This window comes from Trematomus bernacchii, unplaced genomic scaffold, assembly GCF_902827165.1.
Source record: "Trematomus bernacchii unplaced genomic scaffold, fTreBer1.1, whole genome shotgun sequence".
NCBI lineage: Eukaryota > Metazoa > Chordata > Actinopteri > Perciformes > Nototheniidae > Trematomus > Trematomus bernacchii.
This window is the reverse complement of record NW_022987714.1, coordinates 8625307-8649059: the sequence shown is the minus strand read 5'-3', so window position 1 is coordinate 8649059 and position 23753 is coordinate 8625307. Positions and strand designations below refer to the sequence as shown.

The following is a 23753-nucleotide window of genomic DNA, read 5'->3' as shown; positions in this document are numbered from 1 at the left end:
CTCGTCTTGTCTAGCATTCATGGCTTTTATAAACTTTGAAATTGTTAATGGATTAATACAGTACAGGTCTAGAGTGTTCTTGACATATAAGACACTTTTTGTAGTCAGAGGTTTTGTCTTTACAGCTCTTCTTACATGCTTCAGCGCCATAGCAATGTCTGCCACACGTTTCTTCGCCTGGCTTGTCATCTTGCTACAAGCAGGAACATACAAACAGATTACTATTTTGACAGGCCAATACCACTGTAATAATTAAGTAGTGGATACAATTGACTGATTACAATAGAAAGTTTATAGAAATTACAATATTTTAAGCATAGGCCTATGCAGTGCAGTCTGTCTTAATGTACTCACTATATCCTTTCCTCTTGCTACTTAACCTCTTAAACACAGGGCCTATTTTTCAGGCCTCAGGCTCGAAAATGTCATGCCCAGAATTAATGAATTTTTTTTTTTTTTTTTCACAACAAAAAGGGGTATATGAATAATCTTGTTATCAAAGCAATGATACACCTCATTTCAAAGTGACACAGAGACATTGGATTAACCTTTAGCAGCGTTGTTATGCCCTTGAACAGAACTTTTGAAACATCAAAGGTAAGACATATATAGTTATGGCTCCGTAAAGTGAAGTTGTTCAGGCTCTTTCCTGGCTGCTAGCTCAGTGAGTTTTGTCGTACAGTGATGAAAATTATACCAATGGAATATGTGGAATCTCAGCTTTCATATGACATGTCGTTTCTGCAGATAGCATGAACTAAAAAAATCGCAGTTAATGTAGCGTTAGCATGTTTTCGTTTTTTTAGACGATTTAGACGCTGGGTGTTGGAATTGTGTTCCGTTTATGTAAACATTTTTATTATCGTCTGTTAGCTGAGTTTCTTCCCGTTAAGTGGGTATGCATCATTAATAGGTTGTTAAATGTTAACACTGTAAAACTGATTTACAAATTATTAAATAATTGTAGCTTACAGTAACAGTGCTGGCTAGCTAGCTAGCTAGCTAGATAGCTTAAAATCCTCTCACTTGCTGGAAAATCTGTAAACAATGAATCAATTCAAATTAGCATCGGCAGTAAACCTTCTGTATATTAATGTAAACCCTTCAATATGTTATATAGAAATAATCTTTTAAGTATATTTACTCCAATCTGCCAACACTCTCACATCATTCAAACAATCCCTCAAGACTCACCTTTTCACTCTTGCCTTCAACTCCTAATCCACTAACCCCTCGCCCTTATTCCACCTAGTTTAGCACTTTTACTTTTGTTGTTATTTTTCTTCTTTACTTGCTTGTTAAGCGCTTTGAGCACCAGGAAAAGCGCTATATAAATCAAACGAATTATTATTATTACAGGCAGGGGCGGACTGGGACTACAAATCAGCCCGGGACTCACGACCGGCCCACTTCGGTACCGCCGGCCCACCTCGGTAAATTATCAACGGGGGGGGGGGGTGCTAGTGAGTTATCCGAGCGGCCCACATCGTCCGAGCGGCCCACTTCAGTACCGGCCCATCGGGATTCGTCCCGAACGTCCCGATGGCCAGTCCGCCCCTGATTACAGGGTTGCCAACTTTGGGTACCTGGCTGGAGTGAGATTTTGATATCATGGGTTTAATTACACATATGCGCACTAAATGACTGCTATCGTGTCAGCAGCGGGACCTTAGCATATATATAGGATATATATACAATATATACAAATACACAATATTGGACACAGACTATAAAGGGCAAAAAGTTTCATTCACTAATGAAAGTCAAACACATGTTTGTTTCCACTGTTTTATTGTGTGCCTGTCGCGATAAGCAATTAATTGACTTATCGTGCGATAAATAAAAATGAACTCGATAAATTGCCATTTACATGAGGATGTGACTAGCAGTTTGAAAGGATGTACTTGAATTATTATTATTATATATTATCATTATGTCAGTGGTCTAAAATGGTCATACAACGGTGCCGACAATATTATCGTTTATCGCAATAATCGTGAGAGGCCTATACATGAAACACACACACACAAACAAATCTACAGACTTACTCTAAACTGCCAAATATATGAATTAACACACTCTCACTCTCATATACTCTTTGACTCTATTTTGGCCTAGTAGAACAATAAGCAGCACACTTTTACTGGATCTTAGATCTGCGCATGCGCAATATGGGTCGGGGATTGACCAACCGGCTCCCACTGCTCTGCTGTCTGTTACGGGCCGTCTCCACGGCAGCGTTAAAAAATCTTGAAACGCTTCTGCCCATTCACTTTGAATGGGGTGACGTCACTTTTTTTCGCTTTCGCCGAAATGCATTGTGGGCAGGCGAGCGGAGATTCTCAGGATTTTCAAGATCCAAAGTTGAACAATGTTCAACTTTTGAAGCTGAGGAGGAAGCGTCAGCCAATCAAATCCCGTGTACGCAAATCTGACAGTTCAAGCTCTAGCCAATCAAACGGCGTGTATGCTGGGAGAGACAGACCGCAGGTCATTTCCTCATATTCCAAAACATGGAGGAGAAATTAGCGGTAGCGAATCAATCACCCGGTGCTTTATGACCAGACCTACCGGGATATAAACCGGAGGAGCCAGGCATGGAGGGAGGTGGCAGAGACAGTGGTATGTTTTCGCCTGTTTTGAGGAGTTTATATCCAGTTTACTTCGGGCTTTTTGGCTTCATATGTCGCGGGCGGGAGATTCATGTGATTGGTTGATCGCAAAAAAATCCCCAAGCCTCAGATACGCCCACCTCCAAGATTTTTTTAACGCTGCCGTGGAGACGGCCCGTTAATGTTGTTAAGAGTGGTGGGGGCGGGGAGGGAGCGGATCGACAGCTTGAGCAGCTGTCAACTCAACATTGTTAATAACCAACCAAAAACAATCGCCGGTTCATCTTGTTTTTGGCGTGAGAATAGTTTGGGCAGCGTGAGAGCGTGAGATTGAGAGTGAAAGCGTGTGTCACACGCCAGATGCGTGAGAGTTGGCAACCCTGTTATTATAATTATTACCCATTTTGAACACAGCAAACAATCCAGAGGACCACAAGTGCATTGCTTGAAATGGATTTCGCTTTGGAGAGACAAACAAGGCACAGTTTCATCTAGTGGCCTTATTGAGAACAGGCTTAACCAAGGCATCACCTGAAAGCTTATTTTCTGCTCTTTCAATAGGTTGGCTCAGTTTGTCTTTACTATGAACTGTCACAGAGATATTCAATCAGAAAGAGAATGATGGCATCTGATCCAGCCAGAATTGTTGACTTTTTTTCATTTACGGGTTGCATTGTTTGGACCCTCACTGTAGCTTTCCAGTAGTTAGTTGACCGGGTTGTCCACCCAGGTTTTGCCCCCTGGGTAATGTCTCTTTCTGCATATATCAAAGTTACAACCCACTGGAAGGGGATCTACTATTTGGCTACAATTATTTACAACAGGGCATCTACAATTTTAGACAAATTAGCCAAATGCTCAATATTTCCTTATGTTACCATTTATTATATCTACACAATCCTGTTTCTTGTTTAATGTCCTTCTGCTGGGGAGCGACTGGTAGACTGAAATATAGGCTACATTCCAATATCGAATAATGATCCCTCATCTGGTCTTCATCACTTGTGTTTACTGAGAGAGGAGAAGAGTGTCAGTCAGAGAGAAGGACAGTTGGAGTTAATTACGCTCCAAATGTTTACAGCACTTCTTTACTGACGCGGATTCAGACTTTGTTGATGGGTTATACATTAGTCCCAGACTGAAGGGAAATTATGTTAGATATCTAAGCTTTTTGACTGAACAAATGAAAGACCCATGATGTCAGTGTGGGTCTCAGTTGCTTTTCACGATTAGCACTTATGCTAAGCTAAACTGTTTTCGAGCTATTCAACTTAATACAATTCACATAGCTATAAGTATAGTCATTTAGCAAAAGGAATGACTTGGATGAACTATAGGCTTATGTATGGGTGTGTAATATGGCTGTGTTGATGCAATAAGAGTGTATTCGTTTTATCAATTGTGTGATTTCCCCAAACAATGTTCTGTTCTGCAGTAGTTGTCGAGTCAATAGACTTCAGAAGGCTGCAGGGAGTGGTTAGCCACCTCCATGAAACATGGTGGTACAGCTGCTTTTTTTTTTTTACCTTTTTCCTGTAAAGTGGAAATGTCTGTTACACTTCTACATCTTTTCATACATTTTTTGCCTGAGGGAGATAGACAGAGCGAAGGAGGCATACTGTGAACATAGTTAAACAGATGTGAAAGAAAATAATGTCAGCCTCTAGCAATGTTTTGGTTGTCACATGACAAAATGACAAAATATTCATGCATCCTTTCTGAGCCATTCCCACTTTTCTGAACTACAGATGACTAATATCCCGAGGAAACAGACGGTAAAAAAGCTACTTTCTAAACCCACCCACCCTGCTGAGTTGAATGCTAAACAATCACAAACAAGGAGCCACACACATGCTTAGAAATGTAGGTTAAACTATGTATTTGAAGTATTGTTAGCTGGTAACTTAAATACTGTTCAGAGCAGAGTATTATCTGATCATAGGAACAACAGTGGTGAGTATGAGGCGGTGTGCCACTGTGCCTGGAAGCATCTTCATATTCCCTCATTTTGGAATTTTGGAATAGGAGGAAGGAGTAGATTATTTTTACATCTAATAATTTCCAGTATTAGAAAAACAAAGACAAAATATTCTAAAGAATTTTTTCACATGTATGAAAAAAAGAGGAATTAGGATTCAAGGTCTTCCCGAAAACCACACTGACAATGTCAGACAAAATCTCTAAAGTATTTGGTACCAACCTCACAAGGAGAGAATGTAATTCTCCAGAGGATGTGCCTCAGCAGTGGTCAGCTGGCATAAGCCCAATCCCCCTGCATGCATCTGGGGAGGAACAAACAACGGACCACAGACCTGTCCTCTCTATAGGCCAAAGCAGGATTAGTCTCCATCCATGCAGCCTGATAACGAGGCAATTGTTTGTCTATGGGACTTAGCATTTGCTGTTTCATGCAGTAAGGACACTGGCTCTAAATGCAGAAAGTCAGAGTAAATTCCTCAAGGAAAAAATACAGAATATAAGCAGAGTGATGTGCAAAGCATCTCACTATAATTTGTGTTTTGTATTGTGAACTAAAGAAGGCAGAAGACGACACAAGACATTTTATATAACCTCGCAACATCCCAACACAGTCATTACCTCAGAGGATACTTTATACAATAGTTATTTTGGTGTTTTATTTATGCATTGGATCTACTCTTCGGCTCACATCAAACACATTGCCGTTTATAGTCAACATGCCTGAATAGATGGACGTTTTCCAACCTCCTATGGCTTTATCACAGATATTAAGGTGATTTCAGAAACACACACACACACACACACACACACACACACACACACACACACACACACACACACACACACACACACACACACACACACACACACACACACACACACACACACACACACACACACACACACACACACACACACACACACACCACACACACACACACACACACACACACACACACACACACACACACACACACACACACACACACACACACACACACACACACACACACACACACACACACACACACACACACACACACACACACACACACACACACACACACACACACACACACACACACACACACACACACACACACACACACACACACACACACACACACACACACACACACACACACACACACACACACACACTATCTTCAAGTAGAACGCAAACGTTATAGTGTTTTACATTGGCTATGTTTCCATCCTGCTTTAGCCTACAGCTATGCAGTCAGTGCTTGGTTTTCTACTTCCCCAGCGAGACAGTGACCTCTTGCCCTCCAAGCATTAAGTGCTTTCCAGCATTTGAGAGGTACGGTAGAAAAAGCCTTGACAACAATTAGTTTTTAAAAGGCTGTTCACAGCAGATTTCTTTCTGGTTTCAGTACAAAATCGAAGATCTTTCCGCTAGGATGTGGCCACCCAGCAACTAGCTGGCACCCAGGAGGAAGAGGCGCAGACAAACCCTTTTAAAAGCCTCAGCCTTGTTAAAGAGGATGCATTATTGATAGTGCATCTGTGGGCTGACATAGTACCAGAGTGAGGAGAGCAGGACAGATGGAGAGGGAGAGGGAGGGAGAAGCTAGTACGAGGAAACCAAATGGCAAATGGAGAAACCATGACGAAAATACGTTATATTTATGTGCATCAGACACAGACCAAGCACACCATGCAAAACGTGATGCATGATTTGTTTGAATATGAACAACTTCTCACATTTTAGATGTAATGTTTATTTTATTTTGAACTACATTAAATTAGACTGATAATGGCTTTTGCAAAATCCCAATATTTCTTGCAGGTGTAGGTAAAGGTTGTGGCAAAGGGAAATGTCAGCTTATGCAGGGTAAGGGGAGGGTCAGTGGAGAAAATAAATGAGTGTTTCCCTCCTCTGAATGGAGCTGCAGAGAAGTGGCTATATTTATTATTAATGTTACATACAAATTACAAAGGTCTGTTCAAGTTATTCCCTGAGGCTATTTCAGTGTACTTATGTGTGGAGACATAAAGGTTAATGGAAATAAAAATGCATACTTTCCAAACAAGCAGGCTCGACTAAACATTGCCCTGTTAACCACCATGGTCTCCCAATAATCTGGGATCACAGATCACACTGAGCCTATAATCCCATAGCGTTGATTTATTTGTGGCTGTTTATTAGTGCATCTATGGTTCAATTAAAATAGCAGAACACAAATTAGCTACAATGCAAGCTCAACACTAATGACGTAAAATACAGAATGTTTATGTTACGGTACAGAAAAAGACAGAGGGCACGTTCTCAGAAAAGTTTCTTTGTTTTAGTTTTTCTTTAAACCACTTTGCTTGTGTTTTAGAAAAGCAATTGTCCATCTAATTCTCCAAGAGATCCTAGCCTATTAAAACCACCTTGGGATTACCTTCACAGAGAGGAGTAGCTGATAGAGACAGGGGGGAGGAAGGATGAGGAGTAAACAAAGACAAAAATGAGATTTACGAGAAAGCTGCTCAAAACATTTAACAAATAGCAGTTTGACACAGACATTCAAAAATAGACATAACAATGCACACAGACAGATGTGTGCACAAGAACACACAAGGCCAGCCACACAAATATTTTATTATAGGCTTGAGTTGCTCATCAATCCAGAGGAGGTAGCTTACCCTGTCAAACAAGCACTATCTATTCCATTCATTCTGATTTCCTACATTTGGCCCATCACTGGCACAGAACTAAATGTCAACACTCTCCTGCGTCTCGTTCATCATGCAGTCGACTGTCTCACAACACACCGGTAAACAGCACACACCCTTCATCCACCGCCGCGCCGCGGGACCCCTTACTGAGCTAAATGGCATTTCTGCAGAGCCAGCTTGAAAGTGAGAAATGATGCAGCCAGTGCACAGGAGGAGGCTTTGTGCTGACCCTATGTTCCACTTTGAGACTCAAGTTTGATTTAGTCACACTGAGCTATGAAGATGACTGGAAGCAATCGTCTGCAATCAAAATCTTAGGAAAAGACATTAGATAAATAAAGAGCTAAACTAGAATGTAGTCGTGAAGTGCAGACCTCCACATGCCTTAAAGTGTATTTACGTGCTCCTTGAATGGTCCATTTCCAGAGTTGGAAAGTTTTTCTTCGACTGAGCTGTGTTCATGAGCTTAAAGAATATGTGTTGTTTTGGTCAAAACCTTTAAAAGGTCCCCTATTATACTGTTTTTCATCAATATATTATAGGTCTCAGATATATACAAAACATGTCTCTGAAGTGTTTGGCTCGAAATACCAAACAGATCATTGTAGCATCCCATAATCCCCTCTGTTTCAGCCCTGTTTCAAAAGTGCTGATTCTCTGTCTGTTACTTTAGGCGTAGGCTCCACGAGGACGAAAACGGGTTGAATCCGCATATTTCTCATGCGTATAGCCCTCTAAGCTCGACGACGCCGTAAGGGAAACGTAGAAACAGACCCCGCAAACGACAACGGGTCCAAAGGTGGATAGATCTGGGAACGGAGCGCTCTGGGGGGTCCAACGGGGCCGTGGGGTCGCCTATACGGTCATCCGTTTCATAGCCCCGCCTCTCCCCGCCAGATTCAGATTCAGATTATTTATCTTTATCTCGATATGAACATAAACGCGAGTGAAGTCTAATCTGACAGGACGGAGACACGCAGCTCCTCCGGCTGTGAAGCAGCGGGAGCAAAACACACACTTCAAATCAGATCACCACCCTTAGCTATTTTAATTACCTCTCAAACTACCTAAACTAGTTATAAATATGTTTATTTTTACTTACTGGATCAGCTGCTGCATGAGGAAGCATGAAGATTTAAACTTTAACACACATTGACCGGCGAAAAACTCTGCGCGGTTCCCTCCGCCCCCACCGCGGAGAATAAACAGAAGTGCAGCCATGACAACCATTCTTCTTCGCTGCTTTTGTGGAGGAAGTTGCTGCTTTTGTGGAGGAAGTTACAGCGCCACGTACAGGTTCGGCATATGTACTGCAGCTTTTCCAGCGTTTGGATGTAAACGGAGCCGTCTCGTGGAGCTTGACACAATCCGGTGTATATTGCGTGGGGACGGAAGGTTTTTTGCGGTTGCATTTGCGTTACTCCGATGCGTTTTGCCGTATTTGTTCTCGTGGAGCCGGGGCCTTAGATGAGAATAAGGAGCCACTCCCCACGCCCCTCTGAGAGATATTTGGTTAAAAAGAACAAAATGGTGCTCTAGGAGGAGATTCAGGTGATGAGGTGGGGGGTGTTACCTTGGTTGGTGATTGGCTAATGGTTACACAAGCCTAAACATCGTTATGACATCATAAAGTGGCCAAAATCTGATCAGCTCATTTTCAGACAGGTTTTTATATAAATGGATCGGGACAAAAAGAGAGTGAATTTTTTTTCCTGAAACTTTCAGAATCTCCTTCCACAGAGGGGACACGTGTTGATGTAGAAAAGACATGAAAAAGTGGATTTTGCATAATAGGTGACCTTTAAATACTACCTTGAAAGTCGTTTCCGAGTTGTTGTTTCGACTCAAGAGGAAATTTGTTTTACTTTGGATGGACTTTTAAGTCAGATGGTATAGCACAATTGCCCAATCTCGCAACATTAAGAAAAGTTAACCGCCCTGCGATTTGTTGTAATGTGTTATTTCTTATCCCTGTCTCTCCCTTCCACCAAGTTTAATGACAATATATATTTTTACTGTAATCATGGTGAACAAATTGGGTATGAAAACTAAGATTCCTTTGCTGTGGTGGCTAGTTTTATTCAAGAAAATGAATCCCAGCAACTCAAATGCCATCGCTATAGGAGTTGAGACGAGAGTACAGCATATTTAATTTCAAAGTAGCAAGATGGAGAGATGGAAATTGAACTATTAATTCTTCGAGGAAGAGTAAGGCTCATTATGCAGAGGAGAAGACGTACTGAGGGTATGATGAGAGGAGCGGGAAGGAGGAGGAGGAAGAGAAGTTGCACTCTTTTACTTAAAAAGCGCCTGGGGAGAGGGATAGATAAAATGATGGAAGCAGCGAGCGCTCACCAAAAAAGGCACATTCTGCCTTTGTCTGTCTTCTAGTCTATGTATTAGCAAGTAATGAGCTCCTAATTGTGTAGCCAGGCCATGGAGTCACTGCAGGGGTTGAACATCAGTGTGAATGAACTTTATCTGCCATAAAAACTGGGACAAAGGCAGCGTGAGAGGAACAGAAAGGGAGCACAAGGTGAGAGGGAGAAGAAAAAGAGGGATTTGAGATAGAGACACTACATTAAGGAGAAGGGGTGAGGGGGGAATGATTTGGGGCACTACAATGGAAATGTTTATTTCAACAGAATGCAGATGAGGGAAAGTGCCAGTGGCCGTTGCCTGTGCTCTCTGTCTCTTCCTCTTTATCTGTCACGTCTCTCATTTTCTCTGTATAATATAATATCTACTCAACCAAATGGTAATGAGTCAAAATGGGAATAAGTCAAATGGAGGGCCTTCGTTTAGCAAGTGTGTGAATAGTTTTCAGCGTGGCAGCTGATGGTGTAACTAAAGGTCATTGCAAGATTTAAGTCTATGTGCTGTCGGTAAAAGGCCAACTCAGACATAGAAGCAATGTGACAGGAAAAGACATGAACGGTGATGAGAAAGGTCAGGAGCGTACTAGGTAAGCTATCTTTCAAACTGGTAATTACAGTTGGGGCAATGAGTTCACAGCATGGAGTCTCATTTCCTTATACTCTCTGTTAGGTTAATCTCTGTCTGCTCTGTAGAAAGTGCATGTGAGGTAGACGTGTTTTTCTGAGGGTTAATGTGTTAGACTGTGTGTGCAGTCGCACATAGACTATTTGTTCATTTACATCCATGTCTACGCAACGGCGGTGTCGACAGCCCCCCGTTGTGTCTCCTGGTTTCCACTTTATTCATCTTTGCTGTTGAGCCTGCATCATCTGGCTTCACTTCCCCTTTGAGAGATTATCTGCATTACTCAGACCCGTAATCCTGTTAGACTTACTCACACACAGACCTTAATGTTGTCATGGTAATGGTTAAAACGTACTCTCACACTGCATTGAAAAAAGCTGCATGCGCTCATTGGGCTATGAACATCATTTCCTTTTCACTGCGTAACAAGTCGTGCTGCTGCTGCTACATATCACATGCAGACTCACGCTGAGAGCAGCGGCACCTTGACCCCTTTATAGATTCTGCTGGGTCAATATCACTTTCTTATCCGACATTCTTATTCTGACAATTCAATCGTTTCTGATGGCCCTTGCTTCATTACCAACCAGGACAAAAAGGTGCTGCTTTAGCGGCTTGTTGACCACGTAAATGAGCATCAATCAGCATGGGCATTAGCGCCATACACCTAATTTTTCTTCACTGCAGCTACACCGGTGTGGTCTTTGGTAATGGAACAATGGTTGGTGGTGGTTGTGGTGCGGAGACGGCTAACCTGACAGAGATGTATTGCTGGAAAGGCTCTGCATGAAACCGGCAAAGACACCAGACCAAATGAAAACAAATGGCATTCTTCTAAAAGCAGCTCCCCCTGTTTGAGCTTGGTTTTAGAAGGTTTGTTTTTCTTGGTGGGTTTATTCACTTTCATGTGAGCTTGTGGTAAGATAATTGGGTTTGGTTCCAGACTCTCACTGGTGCTGATCTGAGTTCTGCTTGTACTTTTTTGTAGTGAACTGTGTGTATTCACTCCTAACTAACAGTGTATGTGTGTTCATGTGTGGGTGTATGATCTGTATGTGTGTACTTGGATGAATAGTCCTTCTTTCCACTCCTAAGTGTGCACTTTTGTGTAATAGTTATGAGTTTTTCTACACTGAGGTCAGTCAAGGAGGAATCTCTGATAATCCATCATAATCAGTCGCTGTGCTGCTCCTTCAGGACAGATGAGATCCTGACCCTTGGCGGACACGGTGGAGATGAGAATCACATGAGGGTGAAATGTGATGTTAACCAGCTTCACTATTTTTTGTACAACACATTTTTGATTTTATTGGGGGCGGCGTTGACATCACAAGCAGGTCATGGGATCTCAAATAGCAACCAGTTATTGCAGAAGCATTTTATGGTTGATTCTTTTTTCTGTGCACATTTATCACCTTAGAATTGTCACTTGTGAAATTTAGATGAATTGAAAAATCACAACACCTGTTTTATTTTGTACTGAATTATGGACATTGACTGTCCACATACATTGTCTATATATGGACATTACCATTTTTGCATTTTGGCCATTTCACGTTAGTTTAATTCACACTAATAAACACCAAAATGTATTAAGATAATAGCTTTGTTTAGTAAATTATTATTATTTTGTATTTCAAATAAGCAATTATAACCCCTATAATAGTTTTAGCTTTTGTAGGTTTACAGTATGTTGTTTTCCTAGCTGCAAAACTGTACAAGGACACTATCTCTTACATCTATACAAAGGAGAAGACTAGTTGGTCTTGATTCTTTTTTTATTTCATTAAAATATATTACATGGTACATTATATTATCTTTCATGGAATAAGGCAGGAGTTAATTAAATATTCTTGCCTAATTACAAATATATACCGTACAATTCCCTTCACTTTTGAACCGCGTCGCAGCACACTGTCAAGACATCAAAAGCCTTGGAATTTCATTACACAAGTCTCCAGAGTGGACTAACTTTTGAAGTGCATTAATACAAAGCTCCATCAGACTGGGAAACTCACCAATCCTTCATTTAGTATCCGGAGTCATTAGGCGCGGGGCGGCCGGGCTGACATATCGTCCTGGGCATTGAAGAAATTAGTCAAATCTAAGGCCTGCAGCTTCTCATTAGAGAAGGCTGCACAGAGATGGACTCAATTACAATCTTTGACAAAGTAGACCCTGGCAAGACTAATGGCTGTAGCCCAATAATGACCTAAGCCAGGCCTGAACTTCCTGTCCTCTCCGCCATTCCAAAACAAACCCTGCTCTTCTTTCATCTGCCCTCCACTCTATTCTGCTTTCCCTAAAAAATATACAGTGAAAGATTGGGTTTCTGCTTTCTATTCCTGAGGAGCAGGAGCCCTATTCTCTCCTGGTATTCATTGAACAAGTGTAAAGAATTCATTTTGTGGCCTAGGGCTTCTGCCAAGCCATGGTTGACAGGGAAGCGGCATTAAGGCAATTAACATGGGTTTTGCATTTGATTTTGGCTGGCGAGACTGCCTCTGTAAACAGCAGGCGGGATCAGGTGATTAGTTCCTGTGAAGATGAGCGCCTCGCCTCGCCTCCCCTGGTCCCTATCCAAGAGAGGATTACCCTTTGTATATATTGTGCATTCACACACACACACACACACACACACACACACACACACACACACACACACACACACACACACACACACACACACACACACACACACACACACACACACACACACACACACACACACACACACACACACACACACACACACACACACACACACACACACACACACACACACACACACACACACACACACACACACACACACCACACACACACACACACACACACACACACACACACACACACACACACACACACACACACACACACACACACACACACACACACACACACACACACACACACACACACACACACGAGAAGAGAGAGAGAGAGAGAATACGCATGGGGAATCAAAGAGAGTGCACTTTAAGCAAGGGGCTGACAGCTCAAGGGGTTAAGCCATGTTTTTGACAACACAGAGGTAAAGTCATGTGTCCTTTCACACATTAACTTCCTAACTGTGTGCCGCCTCACCTCCTTCAAACAGACTTCAAATTATCCCTGCTTGCCTTGACCCTTTTATCATCCATTTAACACAGAGACTAATTCTTTGGATTCAGCTCCATTTAATAAGCAGGTTCTCAGGTATGTAATAATGGGAAATTCAATATCAATATCAAGGGGTCTTGAGTCGAAGCTCTGAAATTAATTGTGACAAATAGGCAATTATTTCAAGTCAGCCGAATTGAGATTGATCTTATTTGTTCATTTATGCACTGGTCTGGAGGAGTAGCCTCAAGTGCGTAATAGCCTTCACATCACTAGATTGGAATTTCACCTGAGAGGTTGCTAAATCTGGAGTGTTTCCGTGTGACTGGGCACGCAATAATAGGTGAAGAGAATTCCATTGGCTCTGCCAAATAAATGTCAATCTGGTCCAAGAGAAGGGCGGGTCACATCAATCCATTACACTTTTCCCATGGACAGGAATGGATATTGGAGAAACTGAGGGTTTATCTGTTTCATATCATCACTCCGTCATGCCTGGCCAAATACTTGCGCTCTCAGAAAAAGGTTTCTCAAACTAGACACATTGCCGCATGCAAAAATCTTCCTGGCTCAACTATTGCAAGCAATCTTCACACTTAAATGTGGAAAATAATCAGATTACGATCAATAAGACATACAGCTTCGACTCTTTGGTTCAGAGGGGGCAAAAGAAAATGTAGTGCAGTCTGCATATCATTGAAATGTCACACTCTACGGCACCTTAATTATAATTGTAAGTTTCAATTCGGCAAATGGCTTGTTTCATGAGCCAGCATTTTTTGTTGCATAAGTCTTGGATTTAGAGTTTACTCCTGACCTATTAAGCAATTCTAAATCACTGTGTTGTGTTTTAGAAGGAGACACATATTCCTAGGAAAAGGTCTCTGTAATCCCAAAGATTAATCTAATCTTGCAGATGAATTCATTTGCAGCAATGATATTACAGGGTATATGCAGGAATCCTGAAGTCAAATGTAATACCTTTTAAGACCTTTTTTAAGACCCTTTCCATACATTTTAAGACCTCATCGCCACTTCGAGTTTTAACCGGTTACATCGGCGACACACTTTACCTCACATTTACTATATACAGTATTGATTGTCCTTCCTCCTTATCTTCCAACCATTTGGACGCAAACTTGCATTTCCCCATAACGATGTTGCTTAACAACCGGCGTAAACGGACCTTCGCGCGCTATCAAGCAGTGAGCGGGCGATGTCCTGTTCAGATGACGTCAAATCCAACGGGATGCCATAAATAAACTACACAGAATCACACTACACACCTACGCAATGATTACATTCAGGCACACTTTAGAATACAACCTCTTTGGACAATTTATATACTAATTGAAAACAAGCTACAAAATGTAATACCTTGGAAAATGCCGTTTAATACTTTTTAATACTTTTTAATAGCCTTAATTTTCGCTAAATTGATTTATCAACTTTTAATACTTTTTAAGACCCCGCGGACACCCTGTATTAGAACAATTACAATATGTGTCACATAGGACAGTGAATTCATTAGTTATCACACTTGAAACATGAAGGATAGAAACAGGAAAAACAAGTCTTTGTGATTGCAATCAAGACAACTGTGTCGAGTCAAAATAACCAATTTACTCATGATTAGATGTTTGGAGAATTGCATCTAATTACAGCATCCAAAACCGGTGGATGGAGTTCGGCCACTCGCATGGATGATGAAACTGCCAGAGCTGTATCACAATTACAAAACAATTATGCATGAGGTTAAAGGTGTATCCACACAAAACTTCCGTACCTCATAATCATAACCGCAGGCATTTGGCAGCTGATATGTATAATCTCCCTACGCCCAGGATAAAGCATTGGAAAGTAAGGAAGATAAACACACTAAAAAGAACACAACAATGTATAAAACTCATAAAACACAAAAGGGACATTTTTAAGCAGCATCTCCTTTTTAACAGGCACCAAATATTACTAATCTATTTTACTTTCCAATTAATTTCTCTTTTGTGGCATATATAAAGAATCAATCAATAAGAGATCCTTAATGTTGCTGAGACTTTTCATACTTTTTCCAGGGCCATAGTCTATTTAGTGCATCAGCGAGGATCAGTAGCCCCTAATGCTTTCTGCATTTTTCTCTGCATTGTTGTTGACCTTTAAGGTGCTGTTTGTTTGGTTTGACAGTGGAATGCTGGAATGTAAGTCCAAAATAGCCTGTCAGTGTGCACACTGGCTGCCACGGTGGCTGTGAGACACAGAACAGCACTGATCACGGGGGACAGTGGGGGGGCCAGCTGTCAGCCTGCCAGGGCCCGCTCCCTCTCTGACAGCAGGCAAAGCAACACAGGGGACACATGCAGCGGGTCGTTCTGCTCTCAGAGGAAGCACCGTGTTGAAGATAGAAGTGGGGAATCCAAGGTGACCGGCCGGGACATAAATGAGCAAATGTGCTGTGTAAGCTTTAAAGAAAACAATCTATAACTCCATAGCTGCATATCAATTTAAAGTTTGATTTCTCCAAAGACTGCATGCTCAGACTGAATTCAACAAAACATATCAACAGCTTCAAGGTCAAATATTTCTGAAGGATTAAAATTATAGACTGACCAGCCTGACACCATGACCCTATTAGACTACTGCTTTCATTTCAGACTGATAAGTCTTCTTATAGATTTCTGATTTAGGTTATAGGTTTTCTTAAACTATAAAATGCAACAACTTGATAAACAAGAAGTTGTTTAATAACCTTCATATTGTTTAAGCAGAATCTCAGTTTATAGCTGCCTATAGGCTACAACAATAACATGTTCTGTGTCCATAGTTATTGAATAAAAGTATTAGTGGCAGGAAATCCTCTGCACATCTCAGGACTGGTCGGATATTCTTTAACGGTGGACTGTCTTTCTGAGGACACATCTCCTGATCTGGGACACATCTTAAACTCCCGTTCAGTATTTACAACTTTTTGAAAGTACCTGAAGTTTGTTATTGAGATTTAATCAAATTGACACAAGATGTCTGTGTTACATATTGTACAATTACAATGTAATATTATAAAAAGGGGACCCTTGGTTAGGGCTGCTCAATTCATCGTATTTTAATCGCAATTACGATTTTGGCTTGCAACGATTATGAAAACAACATAATCGAAATAAAACGATTATTTATTTATTTTTATTTATTTATTTTTAATTATTGTTTTATTGGTTTTTCAGTTGAATTATGAAGTTCAGGGTAATCAACTGTTAAAAACATACTGTTCACAATTTTTTTTTCAATAAATGGATGTTTTCAAAGTAAATGGATAATCGTTTTTAATAATCGTGATAGCAATTATTGACCCAAATAATCGAGATTATGATTTTTGCCATAATCGAGCAGCCCTACCCTTGGTGGGTCCCAAACCTTCCCTTCTGTGCAGATGAGTCACGTAGTTTACTGCTTGGTTCTGTGGTTGCTGAAGTATTGCAAGTGACGTACACCCTGCATCTGAAACCATCTTATTTCATCAGTAAAATTACTTAATTGACATTAAATACACAAATAATGTCAGATGTGATTGGTAACGTCATTACATTTTTCCATCCTTTCAGTCATGGTTAATTGAAATTAACTTTTGCTTCTGCCCCATTATTCCTTGCTGCTTCTGGTGAATGGTTTGCTGCTTTAGAGAGAATGGAATACTGCAGCTCCACTATCATGTCATGTACAGGGTGTTGTTTATTCTAAACTGTAAAACTATCTTAGTTATCTGAGGAGAGAGAAGCTGTTTGAATTGATCTTAGGGCCAAAGGCTCAAACAAATAATGTTTTTTAAAAGTTACATCCCTTCTCCAGGAAAACGAAAAGAGAAATTACATTATTTATATTTGACAGTCCGCTGTAAGACTTGACATTAATAGGTAAATCTCCTGTCCTCTTTGGCATCTCTCTCATATAGCCTTACTCTCGCATTCACTGCAACCCTGAAATGATCTAGACGTTACCCTGAAGAGCTGTTTTTGAGAAGCAAATGTCGAAAATCATTCGGACAGAGCATCAAAATGTTTTACTCAAAACAGCTCCCCATCACAAATTGTATGTGCTGCCCGGAGCAAGTGGGCATGCATTTCCATGAGAGCACGCTTGAAACCAGAAGAAGCAAAGAAAAAAAAATTAATGGGAAAGAAGATGGGTCAATTACACTAAGACGGCTATAAAAATGTCTAAGCCCATGCCTGACGCCAAAACCTTCATACAAATTCAAGAAACGGAAAGAGACTTGGTGTTATCTGTGTCATGTCAGGCCTCCTGCACACTATACCAAGGCACTGACAGACAGCAGCAATCTAAAAATGCTCCAATCTGCTTCTTTGCTTAACTTGAAAACAAAAATCTCAGCACATCTCAAGTTACCCTTGGACTGGAACTGTAGACAGTAAAAATCAATGTCCAGTCCAAACTGTCCTCCTGGTTACCTCCACTGGGAATAACTATAGATAGTAGACAATGTACTGAGGAAAGTGCTGACTGAACACTATATTTGGTGAAAAGCAAAAGTGTCATGAATTCTAAAGGGGACAAAATGCAAAAACCTAATGCCAAGTGTACTAAAAAGTACTTTCTTCAGGAAATAAGCAGATTTTTCCAAGTCTCAAGTTTGATCTCTGCAACCAAGGACGTGGTGGATCAATAGTAGGCAACCATCAGGGATCAACAAACCTTCTGCATCACTGCATGGCAAATTAGTAAAGATCAATCAAAAAGTCAATGTGTAATTGGCTGTCTAACTTTTTCCAGTACATTTTACACCGCTCTGTTTCTCTCTGTCTAGCTGGATCTATAATATCCCAGGGTTCATGAAACATTTAGCCACATGACTTAAAGAGTGGGAATGCTCAAAGAGAATGGACACCGAAACCTTCAATCCCGTATAGACAAAAGTACATTATGACTCACACCTAATGGTGAAAGATCCTACATTGTACAAGATGCTTTACTGGTGTGTTGTTACATTTGACTTATCAATAATGAAGCAGAATCCACACAATATGTGCCAGTAGTAGTTAAAGCTCCACTGTTATCATAGACTGCAACGTGACTCCAGTCATGTGGCTTTGTTTAACAACTATGGGAACTAAAGCCACGCTGGCCCTCCTCAATCCCTGGCCTTCTCTGTGTGACTATTGCTGGAAGCATATCAACCGTGTCAGCCAGCGCAAAAACACAACTATTTCTCTCTCTGTTTCGTGTTCCAAAGACACGCAAAGATAGGCATAGACACAGGGCTTTTTGGGCCAACTGGCCTGTCTCTGGGAAGCCAGATTGCAGAAATACAAAGCATCATAACCAGGAGACAATCTCCCTGTTCTTTGGGAGAAATGACCTGAATACTCGGTCTTTGGTCATGAATACAAATATCCGACCACCTGGCCTGTGTGTGGGCTGGTAATCGTCAAAGAGAGCAGGTAATGGAGCGCACTTTTATGTTGATTGAGGATACAATTTAGTGTGACTATCAGTTGTCCTACTGAGGCGTTAAAGAGATGAGAAAGTGTGCACATGGTCTCTTAGACTCTCAGATATTGCATTTGTAATTGTTTTTTTGTAGATAGTATAGTACAGTACAGTTGGGCTGGGCAAGGCTAGCTTGTGAAAAACCCCGGAATACTTGTGCTTAGTGAGCATAACAGCAACATGTGAGGCATGAAGGTTTCTTCTTAAATTCCTCATGGAAGTAAGACATGGACTTTCAGAGCTCTGTGAGATTACGTATTCAGTTTAAATGGATACAAAAATCTTGTAATGAGAGGATGTTAATACAAATGTAAAATGTAATCTTAAACACATGAAAACAAGGGTAAAGACAGTATTGCATTGTGTTGGTACTTAGGCTTCTATAAATAAAATGTAATGATCACCGATATTAAAGCTTATGAACTGGGATTGCAGGAAGCAAGGGTTTGATAAAGAAAATATTTTATATAGCTGTAAAAAAAAAAAAACGTTGAATTAAAGGAAAATCGAGCTAAAGAGCCTGGTATTGTAATGCAATCAAACATTAGGAAAGTTGCCATATATATCACAATGATGACCTTTAACAAGCAATAATCATCCCAGAGTGTAGGGAGAAATAACCGCTGCAAAGCTAATTCATCTTTCAAACATTGTACCTAAATTCATTTACATAAATATTTCCCCTGGTACTTGGCCAAACAGACAAGATGAACAGCTTAAATATCATTTCAGGCTGCACACCACAATACCATAAACGTGTCCTGTTAGTTACTGCATTGCAACATTCCATTGTCAGTGGGTAGTGTATGAATATCATGTTGCATATTAGCACTGATTTATCATTTGCAGCTTAGAGTGAGTGCAAGGCTAGAAGTCCAGTCCAGCTCAAATCAAAGTCTAAGTCATCTTCTGAATGGGAGTATAAAGAGTGGCCTTCACTGGGTTTGATCTCATAGGACAGATGCTGTACTTACACTGGAACACAGGTTTTGAGCACCTATCATTTGTTTTGAGACATGTACAAAAACTAACAAATTATAAATCTAATAATACAGATGAAGTTTTAAAAGGGAAACTAAGAGTGCCCATGCTGTGAAAAACGTTATTATTTTTTAAGGTGTCCATCTTACCCAGATATTTTTGGCAAGTTTACAAAATGTAGTAAAACATGTTACTGTCTTTCTAGTCTTACAATTTGCTTTGGCCAGCTGATGCATGATCCTGTATACTATACGCCTCGTTAAGGATGTGAAGTAGAAGCTAGGGAAAAAAACGAAATATTGGTATCAGTATCAAAGCCATAGTCATACAGTAGTAGACCTTATTTGTCTGATCTGCAAGGCTTACTTTCATTGACAGGTTTAATAATACAAATTGTGGACTGCAGACTGTCCATTGTTCACAGCATGCAAACTAATGTTAACTGTGCTGTGACTTTTTAACATGACATTTTAGCATTTGTTGACCATTTAGAAACAGAGTTATTGCATGGTGAAGATAACTGCCAATGTAATTTCCGGTCACCATATCAATGTCAATTCTGTGATTATATTTGTAATAAAAAAGGTATTGCGACCCAAAGACCAAAATAGATAAAAAATATATGAGACCTGTATTCATGACTGGCCTGTAAATAAAAAAAATTACTTTGTAAGTTGGAATATACCAGTAGCAATGTCCTGTCAAAGGAGAACTGGCTTGGTACCAGCATACACACAGACACAGTCTAGAATAATAGATAGTATTATTCCTCTAGTCAGGTGATAAGCTAATAAAAGGCTGATGCACAATTTGTTTATTCAGAGCCGACAACACCTATGGAATACTGAAGAAAACAAACTACAATAATATTATAGGAGAACATTTCTGGAATCAATCACGTGTACATGCTCCAATAGAGCAAAGGAAGGTGGGTTTTGGCAGTCAACACATGACAATGATATTTACACTTCACTTGCACTGACAAAAAAACATGTTCACATGCACATGCTTGCCATGTGGAAGACAGAACACACTTACCAGATGTGTGCTACTTGTGTTCAATAATAAGTGTTAAAATGATATGATGAAAAAATGAAAACAATTCAGCAGTCTTGGATTTGTTTACATAGTGCACAGGCATTTTCAGGCATATCCTAAAACTAAAATTGCAGCAATAGGCTTTTTTTTCAAGCATAACTTGTCACAGCAGAAACAGCACAGGTGTTATGTACTAATAACATTCACAATGGTTCTGTCTATTTGAGTGTCTCAGTAAGCCATGGAAGTGTGACAGGGAGCTTCAAGTATGCACAATGTCAGGACCACAAAACCAATCTAGGTAGGCTAAAGAAAGTTAAGCCATCAATATTCGCATTGCTTAAACCTGTGCCTTCCCTACAGTGACATGTCAAAACCTCCATATAGTACCAGGAGCTGTTTCAGCTATATACCAATCCAATGCACCTGCAGTAATAATGGAGCTCATTAGGAAGTACTCAATATGTGACATAAGTTAACCATTTTGACAGGAAAGTGTCATAGCTAAATGCTTTGACTTCTCTCCATAAAAGTCCTCATGTGAGACAATAAATGTTGAACACACATCGAAGGAATATTATCTAATTGATAAAGCAGCTCTTTATGTGTAAATAAACTATTGGGCTGTATGTGTTCATCAGGCATACATCTAAAATTGGTATCAATATGCTACAATTAGCAGTTGTAACCTACTTCACACATGTTGAGCCTTATATATATCTAGGCTATTTGAAAGTAGTTATTTTAAGAGGAAAGGACAGCATTTTCTCTATTACCATACAAATAGTTTCTTACTTCATTATCATAATTACACACACTTCGAGGCTGTTACCTCGGAATCACTGATTATCACACACGTGTTTCTCATTCAATTAATTATTCACTGCAGCTCATCAATGAAATGGATAGTTAGCTTTTCAGCACACTGACATATCCAGAGGATATGTGATTGATTGGAATACCAGCTCCAAACTAAAGCTGTATGGTTAAAAAGGGGTAAAGTGCAGACTGGAAGTCCTTTGTATTAAGTGTCCTCCACCGGGCACCAGCTGCCATGGCGGGGCTGGACAGATTGACTTGTCAACACTGTCCTGTCAACAACCCCTCGGTCATAACCTAACCCAGAGGAGACTATAACCCCATCGCAGTAAAACATACAGTACAAGGATATAGTCATGGAGGGTGTCAGTAGCAAAACTATTCTAACTCAGAAGTGAAGGGGACATGCTCCCATTCGTCATGCACGGAAAAACTCTAAAACTGCTCACACGGCTGCTGCAACTCCCAATTCCCAGACAAAACCCGTTCAGTCGATATAAATGAAGGTCGGCTAACTTTTGCTCATATAAGTTGCTTCAATACGTTTTTGCATATATGCTTTTACTCGTAGAAATAAAGCAAACATCCGAACCGAAGCGTGTAACAGTTTCAGAGAACACTTCAAAAGATTTTACATTGCCCCCCTTCGTGTAACCCACCAGTAAGCGTGACGGCGCTGTGACAACAACATTAGTTTCCGTGTGCTTCTAAACACTTACCAACAGTTCTTGAGCCTGACCCCGAACCCAGCAGAAGGTACCAGATCCACATCATACGGTCTCAGTTTCCCCCCGGCCTGCCCTTGTTGTCCTGCCCCACCGCGGGGCCGAAAACTGTGGGCAAAGAAAAAAAAACTTATCCGACACAGCTCCACTACTGCCTATTGTAGCTCACTTATAAGTTGGACTCGTTTTCCCCATCCGACAAAACAACGGTACATTTGGCGTGAGAGTAGTGGGTTCGCGTTGGGACAAAAGTATGGAGTCCGGTTTTTGCAGTGGGAAGGTCTACAGGCTTTAGCTGGAGGGGCTTCGGGGTGGCGGCGGCAGGCAGGCTGGGGAGTCGGTCGCTCGTGTGTTGGTGCTGAGGGAGGCGGAGTCGGAGGCAGAGAGGCGCAGAGCAGAGGTCGGTCCACTTCGGGACAGCGGTTCCCAATCTGCGGGCTAGGATTAGGAACCTCTAAGGGTCCCCTCTGGCAAAACCATGTTTGACTGCACCGTTACTCCGAAGCGAAGTTAGCCAAAATGTTATTTCACCTACGGATATTCACCACAGACACAGGCGAAACATTAGTGGAATTGGGGACATTAGGGACAGAACCTCCAGCTATGTGAGCGTCAAAGCTTATTTTTTTCTAGCCTAATATGAATAGGCCTTTGAAGGCCTGGAAGAAGACCATTTACAAACTACTTTCCCTAAGAAATACCATACAACTCTGCAAGGGAGTATTGTTTCAAACAATTAAACAATCTAACAAGGAAAGTGAAAGATAACCAAACAGACAGATAACAGAATTAACATTTAGCCTATAATATGAGATTATTTGTGAACCTCATTATGGTTTATTATGAAAACCTTACCCCTCTGTGGTTCTTATAGGCCTTTTATAATGATGTCCGTATCGGTTTCTACGAGTTCAGTAGTTAAGTATTACAAACACTTAATGCAAAGAGATATTGTGCAAACTTAATTTTTACTTAGGCTATGTGAGCGTACATTTTACACATCTAGTCTATTGCACCTTATCTGTAATTTAGGCTTAATATCAAATAAGAGTGATTATTTAATCTCATTATTTCATTTTTTGTTGTTGTATTGAGCACACACATAAATGAGGACATACACATTAATGATAAATCAATACAAGTCCAAAGGAGGAGTCAGTTCAACCTCCTTGGTAATTTATGGTGATCCATGACAGTAGTAGTCACCTTACATCTGGAGTGTTTACCTTTCGTTTCCTTCAAAGACAAATAAGCAACCATTTTATTAATGATCCAGCTATTGGACTTTAAACTGTTGAAATATTACATCATAGGG

General features: G+C 40.6%; 1 protein-coding gene across 1 annotated transcript in view; it reads right to left on the bottom strand.

Moving 5' to 3' along the window:
* Positions 1-22775, bottom strand: part of ldlrad3 (low density lipoprotein receptor class A domain containing 3) — a 76276-nt gene extending 53501 nt beyond the window's left edge. The window contains exons 1-2 of the mRNA XM_034141173.1: positions 22652-22775; positions 22433-22546 (exon numbers count right to left, since the gene is read on the bottom strand). Coding sequence (XP_033997064.1) covers positions 22433-22487 — 55 coding nt within the window. The 5' untranslated portion in view covers positions 22488-22546; positions 22652-22775. The remainder of the gene's footprint in view (positions 1-22432; positions 22547-22651) is intronic.
* Positions 22776-23753: the final 978 nt, after the last annotated feature.